This window comes from Sinohyriopsis cumingii, chromosome 5, assembly GCF_028554795.1.
Source record: "Sinohyriopsis cumingii isolate HCF-2022 chromosome 5, ASM2855479v2, whole genome shotgun sequence".
Taxonomy (NCBI): domain Eukaryota; kingdom Metazoa; phylum Mollusca; class Bivalvia; order Unionida; family Unionidae; genus Sinohyriopsis; species Sinohyriopsis cumingii.
In genome coordinates this window covers 105104626-105125969 of record NC_142965.1, presented here as the reverse complement: position 1 = coordinate 105125969, position 21344 = coordinate 105104626, and the positions used below count along the sequence as shown (strand labels likewise).

At 34.2% G+C, this 21344-nt stretch overlaps 1 protein-coding gene across 3 annotated transcripts in view; it reads left to right on the top strand.

Annotated features, from left to right (window-relative positions):
• The window catches only part of LOC149799926 (protein O-mannosyl-transferase TMTC4-like), a 117184-nt gene that overhangs the window by 61293 nt on the left and 34547 nt on the right, over positions 1–21344 (top strand). For all 3 annotated transcript variants that reach the window (XM_089959382.1, XM_089959381.1, XM_089959383.1), the window contains exons 5-7: positions 2134–2261; positions 4528–4641; positions 13313–13480. In XM_089959382.1, coding sequence (XP_089815508.1) covers positions 2134–2261; positions 4528–4641; positions 13313–13480 — 410 coding nt within the window. The remainder of the gene's footprint in view (positions 1–2133; positions 2262–4527; positions 4642–13312; positions 13481–21344) is intronic.

Here is a 21344-nt window from a genome sequence, read left to right as displayed (position 1 = left end):
TGCCAACCAGAAGAAAAGTATCAATTCTCAAGTGAAGAAGGCATATCATCTTTACTTCGGATGCAAGGTTGGTGACCAAGACAAGCCTTGGGCTCCGCATATATGCTGTGCTACATGTACAACACAGCTTTCACAGTGGTTGAATTGCAAAAGGTCATCAATGCCGTTTGCAGTCCCAATGGTGTGGAGAGAGCCAAGCAACCACCTAAATGACTGTTACTTCTGCCAAGTTCCTCCTCTTTCCGGCGGAATAACGAAGCGAAAGAAGTCGAGAATAGTCTACCCAAACATTCCGTCTGCATTGAGACCAGTTCCACATGGTGAGGGACTTCCTATTCCAGAACCTCCAGCAGAATATTCTCTTGATTCATTTGACGAAGACAAAGGTGAGTCGACCTGTTCTTCTCCTGGTCCATCAGCATGCAGTGATCCAGATTTTCACTGTGGTGCATCATCAACCCCACACAGAATAACACAGGAAGAACTAAATGACCTGATTCGTGATTTGGACTTATCAAAGAACAAGGCAGAATTGCTAGGATCAAGACTCCAACAATGGAATCTTCTAGAAGAAGATGTCACAATTACTGCATATCGAAAGCGCCACCAGCAATTGGAGCCTTTCTTCAGAAAGGAAAGTAATCTGATATTCTGTTCCGATATTGAGGGCCTCATGAATGCTTTAAAAATCACTCATGACCCACAAGAATGGAGACTATTTGTGGACTCTTCGAAACTGAGTCTCAAGGCTGTGCTTTTGCACAATGGAAACATTCTTCCATCTATTCCAGTAGCGTATGCTGTCCACATGAAAGAGACATACGATAACTTAAGGCAGCTACTGAATTCCATTGAGTATAACAAGTACAGCTGGCACCTCTGTGGTGATTTGAAGGTAGTTGCCCTTTTAATGGGACTGCAGCAAGGATATACAAAATACATGTGTTTCTTATGCGAGTGGGATAGCCGAGCAAGGGAAATGCACTACATGAGGAAGGAATGGACTCACAGGCAGAATGTAGCCATTGGAGAGAAGAATATCCAACACCCAGCTCTGGTTGAGGCTCAGAAAATCTTGCTACCACCCCTTCACATCAAACTAGGTTTGATGAAGAACTTCGTGAAAGCCATTGACCGGACTTTGCCAGCATTCCGATACCTGCATGAAAAATTCCCTCGACTCAGCGAAGCAAAGATTAAAGAGGGAGTTTTTGTGGGTCCTCAGATTCGAGAGCTTTTCAAAGATGACCGGTTCAACAACTTGCTGGAAGGTGACGCGAAACAAGCATGGAATGCTTTTCGCCTAGTTTCTACAAACTTCCTCGGAAATGTTAGGGCAGAAAACTATAAGGAACTAGTAGAAGACATGTTGATGAAGTATAAGAAACTTGGCTGCAATATGTCTCTAAAGATTCACTTCCTTCATTCCCATTTGGATTTCTTTCCTAGCAACTATGGTATTGTTAGTGATGAACACGGCGAACGTTTTCATCAAGATATCGCAACAATGGAACAAAGATACCAGGGAAAATGGTCCACTACAATGCTGGCTGACTACTGCTGGACACTCCTCAGAGATGCTCCCGAACAGCTGTACAAGAGACAGGCGAAGAAATCTAAGATGTAGTCAATGACTTGATTTTTTATAGGTAGGCTATTACAGTTGACCTTTTACTATTGGAATGCATTTCGTTATGTAAACATTAATTTCTTGCAGATTACAAAAAAACTAGAGCCAATTTTGCAATTTGACTGTCATATTCGTGTTCAGCACATAAAAATTGATAAGAATTGACTAATTTTATTTCAGTAACATGACTTTTGTAAAAATTTGTTGTCCAGTGTTACCAAACATTTGCTTTTGTCCTACATTTATTTTTTCTCTTCATTAATTTTGTCTTAGCATTTGTGTCTTCCTTTACAAATGTGTATTCACTTATTTGCTAATTCACCATTACCACCTACACCTTTCAAGGCACAAATTACACTCCCTACATCCTCATTAAATGGACAACCATCAGTTCTTAGAATTTCATGTTTATTTATATACTCTTTACATTCCAGGTCCTCATGAAATGGATGACCATCAGTTCCTAGAATTTCATGTTTATTTATATACTCTGTACATTCCAGGTCTTCATGAAGAAGAAGACAAACTAATTGTATATAGACCAGAAGTTTTCTCAGTGCCGCTTCTGTTGACAAGTATGGTGTTATGCTGTCTCTCGGTCCTCTGTAAGGAACAGGGAATCACGGTCATTGTGAGTAAAGCATCAGTTATAAATAAATTTGTCATGGTTTCTGATTTACTAGTATCTCTGTACAAAGCGATATTTGTGTCTTGTGGTGGCATAACAGCTAGCAATGTCACACTATAATGCCACTGAGAAAAATAAATTTGACCCAGCTATTTAATAAATATAATCTCATATTGGTATTTACATGTATTAGAAATAAAGTTCTCAAAATTTGTGGAATAATACAATTTGCCATTCACCACAAGCAGCTCATTGCATGCATAAATATTCAGGTGGATAAATAAATTTGATGTCTTGATAACACTCATGTAAGATCCATTAGTTAACAAAAAGATGTGAAGGAACCGGGTATAAATCATAAAGTTAGGACCATATTCTATCATTACATAATTACAGATAATACAGGGCAACATGACAAGCTGAATACATATTGTTGTGTGTATTTAATTTAATTGTTTGTTTATTTGCTTTTAATTTTTTTTATTTCATTACATGCTATTATAATGTAACATTTTATGCTGGACTTGACCTTGTCCAAAACTGAGCTCATTTCTGCTTGACCTGGGTGACTTTTTTTAAAAAATTTTTATTTCATTTATGTCAACAACTACTATATAGCTAAACTATTTTCTTTGTGTATGAGCTTAATATCTGGAGTATTATTCATGTAAACAAGTTGTAAATATGTTTATTTGGGTTTGGTTTTTGGAATTTCCTAAGTGAATTGTACAGGATATGGTATTGCATTAGATAATAGGTTTTTTTTGAAAAGGCTAATTGTGACATGAGGTCAAGTAGACAACTATACAATCTTGTAATTGTGAGGATTTGGTCATTCATGCTTGAACATGTAGCACCTAGAAGTTGTATTATGTTGTGGCAAGAGACTGTTAACAGATCAACACTTTAATAGCAATCACAGAGATGTCATCGACTTCAGTTTTGGATTTGTTTGGGACTTGTACTGAAATTTAATTAGGACTTTATAATATTAGGGTTTGTATCTGTAATTCTTGGATTATTTTGGGTTTTAATTCACAATAGAATATGTTCTTTCTTTTCTCATTTTCACTTTGTATTCTAGGGAAATGAATCATTTGTTAAATTTACGAAAAGCTTGTTGTCTTTCACACTTGTCTGTTACTTATTTTAAGAGTATAGACTCATAACAACATAGAGTTAACAAAGTCCTTATGTACAAAAAGCATCAATACCATAAGCAGTAAAACAGCATCACTGTTTAAAAATAGGCATGACAGTCTGATGCACAATTATAGAATCTTTGTATTTGGCTCATACAAGTCATATGTTATTGTAGAATCTTGGTATTTGGCTCTTACGAATCAGATGTTATTTTAGAATTTTGGTATTTGGCTCTTATGATAATACATGTATTGTAGACTCTTGGTATTTTACTCATGAGATAGTTACTTGTTATTATTGTAGAATCTTGGTATTTGGCTAATGATAGTCACATGTTATTGTAGAATTTCGGTATTTGGCTCATATGATAGTCACATGTTATTGTAGAATTTTGGTATTTGGCTCATATGATAGTCACATGGTATTGTAGAATATTGGTATTTGGCTTATATGTGAAAATAAGCATCAGTGTTCTTTAAAAAAAACATAAGCATGTATACCTTCCTATTTTCTTGTAGAAAACAATTGCTGCACACAATCAGAAATTAAATAATAAGTACAAGAACATTTTTTTTTCCTTGATGTCATAAATTTCTGTTTTAACAATATGTCATTTCAAGCCATTTGCATTTCTATTAATCAGAATATTATTGTTTAAAACTAATTTAAAAGTAAATAAGATAAAACAGACATTAGTAACATGACATATTGTTAAATAGATAAAACATTTTACTGCTTGTAGGCACATCTATACAAAAATCATGTATATCTAGATTTTACAGTAATTAGTTAGAATGTGATGCCAGTATATTGCTATTTGAACAGGGTTGACACATTCGGTGTCCAAAATTACCGTAGGTATTGTAGTTCAGTTTTATTGTTTATTGTTAGGGGGCTCATTTTTGTGGGCATTGGACGTGGAATTCAAGGGTTGCAGGTTTGATACTCACTCAGGCCATCCCTGATTGCCTGCCTTGATGTGTAGTTGGGAAAGACACTTAACATCCATTTCATTGGTATAATATAGCCATTAAAGTGCTAAAAGTGCTGTTTGAAAGCTAACCAACCAACCAACATCCAGTCAACCAAACAACCAACTGACCAGCAAAAACTGTTTATTTTTCAGGGTCTCTGCAGTGTGTATGACATAATTGTGATATGTAGGGTTGACTTCTTGAGACTTTGTGGGATCAGGACGGCTGGTGGCAATAACGGTGTCAATGGAAATAATCAATTAAAGGTAATTAAATTAATCATTCAAGGTAATTAAATCAGGCATATGCCTTTTGTATTTTCTCATGTATATAGGCTGTATGTACTTGATTATACGTTGAATGCAACTGCAAACTCCAAACACCTAGATCTGCTGTTGCATTATGCACTGACGGATCTAAGTCTGTTCTGTTTATTCATAGTAATCAGTTTTATAAACCGCATAGATCCTAATCTCCTGGAGCAGTACATGACAGCAGATTAGGGTCTGTGTTGTTTGCAGATGGGCTCAGCTTATTAGCAAGTATAGACAATGCTAATAATTTCAGACATTCATTGTAGACCCTGATTTACCAGCACATTGTGGCATGGTTAATCAGAGTCAATGTTATTCACATTTGGGCTTGCCTTATACACAACTGTATATCATATTATGGTCTTTCCTGTACCATTCATAGAGTCTCATCATGCTTGGCATCAATCGTTATGAAGCTAAGACAGTTGACGCCTTGACATACTGACTGCCTGTTGTGACCTTGGAGGCTTGGTTTAAGTTTTCTCTTTGCTTGCATTTCCTAAGCCACTTTGTAACCTAGTCTATCCAAACTTCTATATACAAAACCAATTAATCAAATGCGTAACAGTAGTAAAATTCCTAGGAATGTTCTTTGACAACCACCTCACATGGAAACAGCACATTGAACAACTCACCCAGAATTGTAACAAAGATCTCAATTTACTCAGGAACATCACAGGGACTGACTGGGGATCCAACCAGGAAACCCTCCTCACGATATATAAAAGCCTAATTAGATCAAAACTGGATTACGGTTGCCAAGCATATAACTCTGCTAAGCAGCCTGTACTACAAAAACTTGACACTATCCAGAGAAAAGCCTTGCTATTATGCACAGGAACACTCCCCTCAACATCATTATAAGAACTACAAACACTAATAGGAGAACTACCCTTAAAATTACGTAGGCAAGAACTGCTCCTCCGATACTCCATTCGATTAGATACCCACCCAGACAACCATCCCACCAAAATAGCTATAAATAAGTGTAAAGTTGTCTTCAAACCCAAAATCATACCTATCACACCAAGTGGCAAAGTAATCCTTGAACTAAGAGAAAAGATACCTCTACTGAAAAAACAGGTAACAAACAATACAGACCAGAACAAATCACCATGGTTACAAAAACCACCAAGGATTAACATTGAAGCTACCAAATTAGGCAATAAAGAAGGACAAGAAAACTTACTAAATCCTGTACTGGTAAACGAAATCAACCAAAAATACCCAGACTATGTTAAAATATATACCGATGGATCAAAAACAAACAACCCACCAAGAACAGCAGCAGCAATAGTTATCCCTGAATTCAATATACAAACGGGATCCAGATTACCTGACTATTGCTCCATTTACACCACTGAATTCTGGGCTATACTTGAATCACTACAATGGATCAAAGACAACCAAATACCTAAAGCAGTCATTATAAGCGATTCCCTAAGCGTTATCAAATCGGTCCAAAATCGCAATACACACTCTAGGGAACAATTCCTCGACAGAGCATGCCAATTAATCGACGATATCACCACAGCACATCAATTAGTCGAGCTCATGTGGATACCGTCGCACATTGGAATCTCTGGCAACGAAACAGCAGACAAAGTTGCAAAAACCAAACTAGGAGATCAAAACTCTATCAAGCTTAACTATAGCTCTACAGAAGCAATAAGCTTCACACAAACATATATAGACCAAACATGGCAAGATTTTTGGAACTCCTCCACAAAAGGGAAAAATCACCATGAAACCCAAAAAAACGTAGATAGGAACATACAGCTACCTAAGGGTACCTATGTAGAACAGAAAACCATAAACAGGATAATAACTGGAAAAACTAAACTAGCAAGCAGTTTTGGAAGGTTTATAGGACCCAAACCAGCAACCATTAACTGCTTTAACTGCCACACCACCGAAGATCTACACCACGCATTCAATATATGCCCAAAATATCAACCCGCTCAGAAAATATTTATCAAAAACCAAAAAGAGATTGGATTACCACACACATACCCAGAGTTACTTATGGACTCTAATAGAAATAAACAATCAGCATATAAAAATATAAATCAATTCATAGACTCAGCAGGACTTAGGAACAAAATATAATTACTATCCCCACAAAACCAAAAGACCCAGTAACTAGCTAAATAAATGTAGAAGCCACCACATAAAAAACCATAACATATCATTCAATTTTATAAAAGTATTAATAAATAATTCACTTATGAAGCACCTATAAAAAACTAAGGAAACCGCAAAATCGGATGTCCTAGATGTCCTTAACGAACCGAGTAATCAGCTAGGATTCCAGTCCTAGATGTCCTTAACGAACCGTGTAATCGACTAGGACTCCAGTCTCTTGCTAAATAAAGTATAAATAACATTCAATCTCTAAAAACATCAATTAATAAATAACTTAAAGAGGTAATATCTAAAAACTTATAAATAACATAACGTAGGAAACACACCCTAAACACCTTGACTAGTAATACCATAATAACCTTGAAAATCTCTCTTCATACATGATATCTACTAAGAACCTCTATAAACAGCATAGAACATCCCCCCTCCTTTTAGAACATTTTGAAGAAGAAAAAAAAAAAATCTCGCAAAAAAAAAAAAAATCTCGAAACAAAAAAAAAAAAAAGGCAAATGCAACAAGAAACCAGCGATGTAAAGCAAGCAGGACCGTTCCCGAGCTCTCCTTCCCACTAATGACAGCCAACCATTCAACTGTAGGGACCTTTATGGACCCACAGATTGAGGCCAAACTATCAAGGTTCCTTGAATCCATAAAAGCCTGGGGGAGGTGGCACCATCCCCTTCCCCAGGAACAACTAGCAGGCTGTGGTGCAGTCAGAAAAAAGTGGCACATGCACAATTGTGCGAACGCTACTATAATTAAACTCAACAACAACAAAAAGCCACTTTGTTGATTTTCTATATACTTAGAAAGGATCATTGTAAGTCTTAAAACGATTTTTTCTGTGACATTGTGTTTGCACCATTAAACATGTGGTTATGGTCACTGTCATAGAAAAGTTCTTTTACAGTCTTGATTGAAATTCTTGTCCTTTTGGCCAGGGGTTAAGGTCACCATCATATAAAATTTGTGTTGAGGTTTTGTTTAGAGTTTATTTATAATTTGCTTATAAATGCTAAATCCATTGATGGGTTTTCTTGACTCGGGAAGAATCCTTATGAAGACATGATGATTCAACATGCTTGCCAAGCCATTTGACCTTGGTGTCAAAAGTCACAAATTTTAAAGCAATGCTTTAATCTTGGACTCAACATGCAGGCAGTAATATGCAGCATCATATCTGTTTGTAGAAAGCATGATTTTAAAAACCAGACTAAACACACACGGTTATTTAGAATTGAAAGACATGAAGAGTTTTAGCATCTGTACCAAGATACTTATTATAAAACTTCGTTTTGCAATGTATCTAACGATATTATAGTGTACTGTAGTTTTCATTTACCTCAGAAATTCAGCAAAAATTCCTTTATTTTTTAGATAATTTATAATAACTTTAAATACAGATAACCTGTTGCCACTATGGAGATAACTCCACATCTTATTAGAATAACATCGGATGAAAAAATCTACTTCCCTTGACAGTAAGGTCCATGTACATGTTGCATGTGTTAGGTATGTACGGAAAATTTCATGATAATTGCAATGGATATTAGTGTAAAGTCATGACGATTTGAAGTTTAATCCAGTGTATTGTGACAGACAACTAGATGTTGGAGAATCTAAGATGAATACTGTTAACAAGCTTTCAGTATGAAAATTACATGATTTACACCTAGTTATCAGTAGTATCGGTCAGTAATGGTTTGTAATTTGCAGTTTCAAATGAGGAAGAGTCAAGGATTTTTCTACTATCACATTGTCAGCTATTGTTTTCCGTTGACTGTTCGTCTTATTATCATAAGGCTATTTGAACTTTCAGCATAGCTTGAAGATGTTGTCCATTGCAATGTCTGTTGACGTTGACTATTTTTATATTAAAAAAATTATTCTCAAAAACATTGGACTTATTTTAAACAAACATGCTAGGGGCATTTTTCTATGCATATATTTCTTCAGTGTCTTACCATTTACACCAATTCTTTTATTGATATTGGTCACAGTTGTTTTTTTTTAAAAAAATGCTATAACTTTAAGAAATTTATTTTCCTAAACTGCTTAGGAACCAAATTTTACATCTGAATCCAAGTATGAAACCTCTCAAATAAAAGCTGGTATTGCACATTTGCTGCCAGATACGGCTACTGATACTCAAATGTGCTGACATTTTAAGAACTTTGTTCTAAATTAATTAATTTGATAGAAGTTGATAGAGATTATCCTCACATCAAAACCTTAAAGGATGCATTAATGAAAATCCCTGTCTGTTAGACTGATGAATATGTTCTGATAATGATTTATTTCATTCTGATAGCCATTTTAATGATTTACTGGTCTATATGTCAGTATGCCTGTCATTAATTGCAATTTAATCAATTTAACAACTTTCTATAAACTTGATTTAATTTTACAGGCTTTAAAATTTATATATATGCAGACCAGCTTTCCTTGACTATGGCTATTGTAACAAAAAACAGAAAACATAATGACATCATTCTTGACATCATGTTAACTTGACCTGGTATTTTTCCTGCAAACCCAGTTGTACTAGGTCTTCACATAATTTGCTTAAACCAATGAAACTACAAACAACTAGTCAGAGGTGTAGTAATGAAAATACAAATCATTTATAAAAATATAATAAATAAATATCCCTGCATTGAGACACTTTTCAACTGAGATTTCCATTTACCATTTGCCTGACTAATTTCTCTCATTTTTATTGGTCAAACATAGTCACATGAAGACTGTATAACCAGTCAGTAGGAAAAATACCAGATAAAGTGTTATGTGACATCCAGAATTACATCACCTATGCTTCTGCTTAAGATTGATGTCGAAATAATGTGAAAAGAGATGTTACGGTCATAGGTGGGGTAAAATTATTGTATGTGAAACTGGAGGGGATGCAAAGTAAGTCAATGTCAGGAATTGAACCCAGGTTCATCTGTCTTACAGTAAGGCATATATACCACTAAACTGAAATGTTTGCATCAGCTTGACAGGTTAGTAAGATGCTCTGCTTAAACTACAACACATGGTTTGTTTACGACATGATAGAGAATGATGCCAATTCATTAGTACACAAACTACTACACATGGTTTGTTTGAGACATGATACAGAATGATGCCAACTCATTAGTATGCAAACTACTACACATGGTTTGTTTGCGACATGATACAGAATGATGCAAATTCATTAGTAGACAAACTACAACACATGGTTTGTTTGCGACATGATACAGAATGATGCCAATTCATTAGTACACAAACTGCTACATCTGGTTTGTTTGCAACATGATACAGAATGATGCCAATTCATTATTACACAAACTACTACATCTGGATTGTTTGCAACATGATACAGAATGATGCCAATTCATTAGTACACAAACTAAAACACATGGTTTGTTTGTGACATGATACAGAATGATGCCAATTCATTAGTACACAAACTACTACATCTGGTTTGTCTGTGACATGATACAGAATGATGCAAATTCATTATTACACAAACTACTACATCTGGTTTGTTTGCGACATGATACAGGATGATGCCAATTCATTAGTACACAAACTACTACACATGGTATGTTTGTTACATGATACAGAATGATGCCAATTCATTAGTACACAAACTAAAACACATGGTTTGTTTGCAACATGATACAAAATGATGTCAGTTCATTATTACACAAACTACAACACATGGTTTGTTTGCGACATGATACAGAATGATGCCAATTCATTAGTACACAAACTGCTACATCTGGTTTGTTTGCGACATGATACAGAATGATGCAAATTCATTATTACACAAACTACTACATCTGGTTTGTTTGCGACATGATACAGGATGATGCCAATTCATTAGTACACAAACTACTACACATGGTATGTTTGTTACATGATACAGAATGATGCCAATTCATTAGTACACAAACTAAAACACATGGTTTGTTTGCAACATGATACAAAATGATGTCAATTCATTATTACACAAACTACTGTATTTGGTTTGTTTGCAACATGATACAGAATGATGCCAATTGATTATTACACAAACTACTACACATGATATGTTTGTTACATGATACAAAATGATGCCAATTCATTAGTACACAAACTACTACACATGATATGTTTGCTACATGATACAGAATGATGCCAATTCATTATTACACAAACTTCTACACATGATATGTTTGCGACATGATACAGAATGATGCCAATTCATTATTACACAAACTACTGCATTTGGTTTGTTTGCAACATGATACAGGATGATGCCAATTCATTATTACACAAACTACTACACATGATATGTTTGCGACATGATACAGAACAATGCCAATTCATTATTACACAAACTACTACACATGGTATGTTTGCTACATGATACAGAATGATGCAAATTCATTAGTACACAAACTACTACACATGGTTTGTTTACGACATGATAGAGAATGATGCCAATTCATTATTACACAAACTACTACACATGGTTTGTTTGCGACATGATATGGAATGATGCCAATTCATTAGTATGCAAACTACTACACATGGTTTGTTTGCGACATGATGCAGGATGATGCCAATTCATTAGTACACAAACTACAACACATGGTTTGTTTGCAACATGATACAGAATGATGCCAATTCATTAGTACACAAACTGCTACATCTGGTTTGTTTGCGACATGATACAGAATGATGCAAATTCATTATTACACAAACTACTACATCTGGTTTGTTTGCAGCATGATACAGAATGATGCCAATTCATTAGTACACAAACTACTACATCTGGATGTTTGCAACATAATACAGAACAATGCCAATTCATTAGGACACAAATTACTACACATGGTATGTTTGTTACATGATACAGAATGATGCCAATTCATTAGTACACAAACTACTACACATGGTATGTTTGTTACATGATAAAGAATGATGCCAAGTCATTAGTACACAAACTACTACACATGGTATGTTTGTTACATGATACAGAATGATGCCAATTCGTTAGTACACAAACTACTACATCTGGTTTGTTTGCTACATGATACAGAATGATGCAAATTCATTATTACACAAACTACTACATCTGGTTTGTTTGCAGCATGATACAGGATGATGCCAATTCATTAGTACACAAATTGCTACATCTGGATGTTTGCAACATAATACAGAACAATGCCAATTCATTAGTACACAAATTACTACACATGGTATGTTTGTTACATGATGCAGAATGATGCCAATTCATTAGTACACAAACTACTACACATGGTATGTTTGTTACATGATAAAGAATGATGCCAAGTCATTAGTACACAAACTACTACACATGGTATGTTTGTTACATGATACAGATTGATGCCAATTCATTAGAACACAAACTACTACATCTGGTTTGTTTGCGACATGATACAGAACAATGCCTATTCATTAGTACACAAACTACTACACATGGTTTGTTTGCGACATGATACATAATGATTCCAATTCATTAGTACACAAACTACTGCACATGGTTTGTTTGCGACATGATAGAGAATGATTCCAATTCATTAGTACACAAACTACTACACATGGTTTGTTTATGACATGATAGAGAATGATGCCAATTCATTAGTATTCATACTGGGCTTAGTGCAGTCATCTCACCCATTATGTTTCTTACTGATTACTGTCTTGGCTCCATTCCATACCAGGTTGCTTACAAACCATGTAACTAATGAAACCAGTCTGATTTATTTTACAGTTGAATTATCAGGTTTATTATGCTTTGTAAGCTACTTTAACTTTGGGGGTTTCTTTTTCACATCAAGATTTAAGTTATGAAAACGGTTTATTTTTATATACTTTTATTTCTTTAGCCCCTGTGGCTTCCACTCCTTCTCGCTTATAAACTTAAAGAAGTATCAAATGAATTGCAATACAAGTTAAAGTTTAAAAGCCTAATGAGTTGCAACTGAATAGACATAAAGTTTATAGATTGATGCCATTGAAAACTGAATAGACATAAAGTGTATAAATTGATGCCATTGGAAACTGAATAGACATAAAGTTTATAGATTGATGCCATTGAAAACTGAATAGACATAAAGTTTAGAGATTGATGTCATTGAAAACTGTATAGACATAAAGTGTTTAAATTGATGCCATTGAAAACTTAATAGACATAAAGTGTATTGATTGATGTCATTGAAAACTGAATAGACATAAAGTTTGTTGATTGATGCCACTGAAAACTGAATAGACATCAGTGTATTGATTGATGCCATTGAAAACTGAATAGATATTTAGTATATAGAAAGCGGAGTAGACATAAGTGTATTGATTAAAACATATCCTGCCAATTAGGTAAAATAAATTATTTTGTCTTTTTATCACTTCATCTTATCTCATCATATTGTCAACTTTTAAACTTTTAATGAATTATTTTTTAAATCCTGTTGGAATTGTTTTCAGGAGAAGGAATCCAGACCCTGGGTGCTATCCCTTATAAAGAGACATCTCTTTCTGTTCCTGACAGCTGTAGCCATATTGGTATTCAGATGGAGAATCATGGGGTCTACACCACCCACTTTCCAAGTCTTTGATAACCCGCACTCATTTGCAAACGGCACTTTTATTAGAGTAAGCAGTAATCTTTATAATGTACTTGAATGAATGGATTGACAGATAAATGTATGCATGATTGTGTAAGAAGTTTCAGTTGAAGCCACTAGTTCTATTTTGTACAAGAATTGCCACTAGAAATTCCAGAATTACAAAGAAATTTTAAAATTCATGGCTTTACTTTGATTGAGACTTCATCGAATTTTGAGTAATTATTCTTAATTAATAATTAATTGATTGTTGATTAATAGTAATTAATTAATAATTTTTTCATTCAGTATAGGTTGGTCTCAGCCTAGAAGATGCTTGCTCCTCCCAATTCTGCATCACTCTTCCTCTCACAGGAGATTGATTTGGCACTATCAGAATCAACTGCCTGACACACAGTTTAATCTCTGTTAATGAGAACCATAAATGTTCTTCCTTTTGCCTTCTGCACACAATCAGCACTGTCAAAAGTGGTGATCGTGTGTTAGCAGTGAAGACAAGCATGCACAGTGTAGAATATTTGGCAGTGGAACAATGCCAGTATCGATATTCTTGATGATTCTGCATGATGTCATATGTACTGCTTATAAGTTGAGCCCCACTGTTTTTAGGACAACAAAAAAGCCAAATTCTCTTGGACAGATAAGTCAAGGGTTATTTTGCAAGTCGGGTCCATTTGAAGGCGTGACTTATCGTCAGGAGTCAGAGTTGCACTTTGAAAAAATAAACAAGCATATATTAATAGATGGATGGATGGATATCTAGATAGATAGATATGGAAGGAAAATAATAGAACTAATGTAGGTCATAGCTGAGGTCACTCTAACAGCAAGCATGCAAGTGACAGGTCATGAACATATGTCTTTAGCTGGTAATAAGGATAGTAATAAATTTACTTTAATTTGTGCATCTTGAATTTCCTCAAAATGTATTTTCTTTCTTTCTTCTGCAAATCAAAATGACATCACCCATGTCATGGAAAACCTAATACACCAACATTGTACTCTGATTTCGACTACATTTCTAACAAATCACATTATCCTTACTGCACTGAATTGACCCAATAAATCCAGTCCATTATAAGCAGAAAAGCAGAATTGAGTTGGATCAACAGAAAAACAAAATCAATCCATTTACCAGACCAGTTGCCAAAGTTTTTCAATGAACATTCATTCAAAATATAACTGTAAATTTCAAGTTTAAGCAGACCAAAACAAGAATTTTTTGAAACTAATGTCAAGTGTGCGATGATGTTCAGAGTTTCCAGGGTGGTTCTGTGTGTGCATTAATATTGTTACTGTGTATTGATAAATCTTCAGTTGTGTATTTATTTTGAAATACAGCATAAATTCAATTACTTTGTTTCATGTAGCTTATTCCTTTATTATTAAACGTTAGGTAGGAAAATGAAATAAGTATATAATGAAAATGTTACTGCATTTGTATGGGAAAACAGGAACTTGTTTATTCATATTAATATTGCACTTACAAAAGTTGTTCAGTGTTACTCAAAAACAACTTGTTCATACTTTCCCATACCAATGATGTAACCTATAAATATTGCTTGACATTTTACATGATAAATCCTGAAATTCAATTACAATTGACATCCTGGTATCAACTTAGTTCAGAAAGACCCGATTCACAGTATCCCATAATATTTTAGTCCATATTTTTTAAATTCACATTATGCTACAAATGTCACTGTCTAATGTCATCTGGTACAAAGTCCAAGAATTTATCCTCACTGTGATAAAATTCTTAAATACTCCATCATCATCTAGTAAATTGCCATGGCCTAGTCATTGTAAATATCATCTGACTCCCTTTCATTGGCCACACTGCCATGTGGGTGCTTATGTACATACTAAGCTTGGGCTCTATAAGTAACACTTTTATCATTCATTCTATGAAATCTATTAAAGGTTGAAACTGAACAGTGAGATCAGAGAGGGTTCAAATAACCACCCTCTTTTACTTGGCACTGGACAGGTATCAAACCTGTGGTTTTATCAAAGGGTTGTTATGAGGGAAAATAAAGAGGTTGATGTATTTATAAGCTAAAAGGTATTAAGGTCGAACATTCACTGGAAGATGTAGAACTCTACATGACATTGAAATTCATGGCTCCTTCACAAGGATTGTCAACTGGAAAACAAGTGTGTGCTGTCTTTTACAAGCCAACGGCTTATTGGGTCACATACACAGGCAGAAAACATGGGAAATTAAAAATCTAACTTATCACAAAGGAAAATACAACTTAAGTAAAAACTGTTATTGCCTCTAACAAAGTGTTTCTACAACAAAACAAATATTAGTACAGATGCAGATTATTAGTACTTGCACGAAAATGGAAACGATACACATCCTAGTAAATACAAACAGTGAGTATTATTTAATTTACCTGTTATATGGGTATTATTTAATTTACCTGTTATATTTTAAAATCCATATACATATAATGTGTAATAAATGCTGTCATGGAATAGATAAATACAGTACATACAATTGGCACATTTCTTAATGAGAATAACGGCATCAAAATATAAAATTGTATGAATTCACAGCATTTTTGTGTATTTCAAATATCTCGGGTTACCAATACTGCCAGTAGATTATCCGTTTTTGTACGTTGCGCTTGTAAGACTATCCCTATTCTGCATGAAACAAATTTTCAGTTAAAAAGAAAGTCAACTTATAAGGGAGTATGTATGGAATATGTTTTCCTTGTTAACTTGATGGAACCCATAAAATCATTAAGAAGAATAAACATGAATTATGTACTTGAATTTACCAGAAATAGGTTAGTTTCGCTAAGGCCATTAGACTAGGGTTTACCAGCAGTTGGATAGTAGATTATGCCACTGATCCAATAATTACTGCCGGTCAGGTATGATAAGCACTATCTGAGTAGAACTTTGTTTCATTTATTGACAGTCGGCTTCAGTGGCCTAGTGGTTAGAGCATCTACCTCGGAAGCATGAGTTCAAACCCCGGCCAAGTCATACCAAAGACTTATAAAAAATGGTACTAACAGCTGCCTCATTAGGCACTCAGCATTAAGAGGTTAGTGTTAGAACTGGTCTGCCTGGTGTCAGGATAATATGACTGGTGGGACATCATGATACATGTCTGCAGCATGATGCCCCAGTGCTATACATCACTATAAACTGCCTCACTGCAGACATCATAGTGATATGACTGAAAAGTTACGTTAAAAATCCAAATCACAAACACACCATTTATTGAGTACTTTCTCAACTAATGTGACCCATATTCCGCAATACAGGGTGATATGTACATAACTTTTCCTTCTAATTCAGGGTGAAGATTTTAGACCAAAAGATGACTTTTTCATCCTTGTCACCTTGTAGGATCATCCTTGAAATGTAAATAATAATTATGATTTTTATAATGTGTATTATTTTTATTTTCTCAACTGTCAGCATTTTATGCTTATATTCGTATGCTGCAGTCTGTATGGATACATTTGATGTAACGTGTTCATCACATTTAAAATGTTCAATTCGTACATTTATACCATTTGCATAATAACTTGATTGGCTTTAAGTGCAGTGAATGACAAGTTTGTGTCTTTAATAAAGTCAGCATCAAAAGAAACTTGATTTATTGACTTTCTTCACAGGCATTTATCATGACAGTGTAAATTGCCTGACAGTTATTAATGCATTTTCTATCTAGTTGATATGATGGGTTAGGTACAAGATGACTCATAGCTCCCACTCTGAACCCTACAGTATTCTTCCAAAAGGCAGTCAGTAAACAATTTAATTAGTCAAGATACTTTTTACTTGTAAATATCGTCTTTATGTTTGAATTGTCAGATTTACCTTTTTAATATTCAGCAAAAAAGGTAATTTCTTTGAATAATTAAGGAGTCCTTTGAACTGAAGCAGCCATGCATAGATTGATAAGGATCGTATGCCTAGATTAACAAATGATAAGATGAAATTGCCATTGGCTTCCATAACCTTTTAAGCACTGTATTGAAATTGAAATTTCATGCATGAGTGACTTGCCAGACCCCAGTTAGATTATTTCTTCACAGATAGGGAGCGTTTAATAACTTTTTTATTGCTTGGCTGGACAGTGATTTTCTTTCAGACAGGGGAATCATTGGGCATATGAAATTAAAATAGTGATAAAATCTTTAAATTTCCTTCAAGGGGTCTTAAGTTGTTTTTATGAAAACTTTGCAGAATTACTGAAATCTGAGGATTTCTTTAACCTTTTTGTTTTCTAATACATGTACAATGTTTCTAAGTGTTAATATTAAAAATAAAAAAGCTTATTTTTTATCCTTTTCACAGTCTCTAACTATGACAGTAATGTTAATATAGACTGATGTATCATTAGATAGTGTAAAAATCTAAGTTTAAGGAGAACTTTCAGGAATGTTAGTGAAATTTGGACCAGGTCTTTATTTTCTTTGTTGATGCAGATTGACTGTACTAGTAAAATATCTTTTCATTCACCATGCCACATCTTCTCTCAACTCTTTTTAAAGCACAAAAGTTGAACACAAGATCAAATTTCCAAATCTTGTGTAGTTATGAGTCTGGCACCCTAAACACTAAGCCACCATAGTCCTTAGGATCTGGAATTTTAGGATTGTCTACATTTTGGTTTCCTTGTAGTATTTAGTAGACATGCCTGAAATATAAAATTTTATTTGAGGACTCCAAGCAGGTGTTCGACATTGGTACTGAGGTTTGACTTCAGTTATTAAATGATGAATTAACGATGTTTCACAATAATGCAATTATCTTAACCATAGTACCTTGAAGGAAAATGATAAAAATGATGAAAGATATACACCACATTTTGACACCGTATGCAGTTTATGACCTGTAAATAGGTTTTGCAAGTTTGCTATTTCAGAATTTGGATTTAATTGCGATTAATGTACCATATATACTCACTTATTAGTCAAATCAAACTGCACAGACTCAGATCTGCCATTGCATAATGTGCTGAAAGATCTGGGTCAAGCAGTGGTCAAGAGTAATGACCAGAACAAACAGTGCATAACCTGATCTACTGGAGCACAGAGTGTGTATGCATGTATGTATGTATGTGTGTGTGTATATATATATATATATATATATATATATATATATATATATATATATATATATATGTTGTTTGCAGTTGGAATTTACTAATATGGCATATTCAGTTAGCAATGTTCATTTCTTGTTATGTTTTTGATAAGAGGTATCCATGATAGTTACTAGTGGACATTTTTTGAATTTTAAATATTTAGCTTTAAACTTATGGATATTTGGTAACTGGGATGCCATTTCCCTGTTCCGAGTACATGTAGTTGAGGGTGATATTGAACTGGATTTTTGTCTGTTCATCTGTGGGTCATTTCATCCCACTTTTGTTTCTGGAGCATAACCCCCAAAATGTTCAAGATATCTTAATGAAATTTAATACTTATATTAGACTAGTTATCCAGCCCTCTGCTAATCACAGTTCTTCAGTCTTTATATTTTTGATTATATTTTGTCCGTCCATCGATCCATCAAATATCTACACAATTTCATTTCCAGGTCAGAAATCCAAAACCAGTTTAAGATATCTCTGTCAGATTTGGTGCATATATTAGACTGATGGTAAAGATGTGCCTTTTTCTATTAATACTGCTTCACTTTCAATATTTGTAATGTTTTCTGTTCATTTAATTATTCATCAGTCATTCACACTTTTGTTTCTGGAACATAGCTTCATAACTGTTCAAGATATCTCTATGAAACTGTGTGATCATCAGGCAAGCAATCAAAATGTGCCTTTTGCTACTAGCAATCAAAATGTGCCTTTTGCTACTAGCAATCAAAATGTGCCTTTTGCTACTAGCAATCAAAATGTGCCTTTTGCTACTAGCAATCAAAATGTGCCTTTTGCTACTAGCAATCAAAATGTGCTTTTTGCTACTAGCAATCAAAATGTGCCTTTTGCTACTAGCAATCAAAATGTGCCTTTTGATACTAGAAGTCAAAATGTGCCTTTTGCTACTTGCAATCAAATGTGCCTTTTGCTACTAGCAATCAAAATATGCCTTTTGCTGCTAGCAATTCTTCAGTTTCAGTATTTTTCAGTCTATCCAGTCAGACATCAGTTGCACTTTCTTTCTGGGGGGAAAAACTCCATGACCATGTATAATTTTGCTTTGAGAAATCATTAGTTTTCATCTTCTGTCCACCTATCCATCCATCATACACCATTTCTGGCATATATATTTAGAACCACTCCAGATATGCCAGGCCCTATAAAATTTTACATACTTCTCACATTCATGGTCACGATATGTTTATTGCTTTTTGGGATTCTTTGAAAATGATACACAGAAATATACATGCTGACTCGTACCTTTGGTGTTACCCATCCACAAATCAACATAAGCTAAATTACCATTAATGAATTTAACCAAATTAAATAAGTGGATACACATGATGTCTATTGCTTCTCTTACTTTTTAACTCAATATTGTTATGATGTACCAGTTTTTCGTTTGCAATTTGATGTTACTACACCCTGAATAAAAGACTAAATAAATAATGGTCTTTCAGTGGAAATGATAAGACCTTCTCTTAATGGATGAATTTAAGCAAATTATATTTTTCAAAAAAGTGCCGATTCGTTATCACAGAAGTAAAGGAATTTACAGATAGATGCAGTAGTAAAGATTGTTTATAACATTTAACATGTGACTGAAATTTTTACAAAGTTATAACTGAGAAATATTATATCCACATTCATTATTTTTAAAACAATTTTGTACTTGACGATGTCTGTGATGTTAAGCATACACCCATGTAGAAAGCAATTTATGCTGGTACAGGTATTTTGAGAAAAATTTATTTGAACTTGCTCATAATTGTAATTAAATGTTTGAAAGTCTGTATAATATGTGTAGTTTTTCATGTAAAAATGATAAACCAGTAACTTTTATTATCCAGCAAAAGTGGATTAAATGCCACATTTCAGTGCATGATAGTCTATACATGGTGGCCAATATAACTGGTGGAGGAAGTACAGGGAAACCCTGGTAAGAACCACCAACCTATGGGATGCTACTGGCAAGCTTTCTCTTACACCCACATTGACCAAACAGGAGACTCAAACCTACACTGATAGAGGTGATGCTGAAAGTGTAAACGTACATGTACATGTACCACATGGTGAATAATAAAAATCACTTTTATATGATAACATCTCTGTTGATTAAATTATTGACAAGTAATAAGTCCTTTATATACATGGACTTTTATTTTGAAAGTGGTGACTCAAACAAATTAAATATATCATTTCATGAACGCCATTCTTCCATTCCTTGTATTTTTTATAGCTTTGTCTCTTAGGAGACACTATATTCTTAACAATAAATTTTCAGCCATTTTCACAACAGTCAGAATTCAGAATGAACATGAGAGATATTTACTCTAAGTTTTATGACATTGGTAAAACAGATTCACTCAAAAAACCTTTAGGCATTATTGTTAAGCTGTACTCCATTTATAAAACATACAGGTATAAAATGGTAGCTAAAGGATATTTCAAAATTATTTGGACAAAAAAGTAAAAAATGAAAACAATTTCATTGATGCATTGAAACAGTAAATCTGTGAGTGTAAATTACCACTTATGAATGAGGTGTGATTATCATGTTTTTGTTACCTGGCATCTTTGTTAGGCCTTTATTATCTAAACAACTGCAATTGTTTACCTGGCTTTGGTGCATGAGGTGATGTAAGCATTATAATGGAGGTAATTTTCCCTGAAGGACCAAACAACTCAAATGCTGTAACCAATTTAATGTAACAAAGGAACATTTTATATCAAATGCTCAGGAATATACAGTAATTAG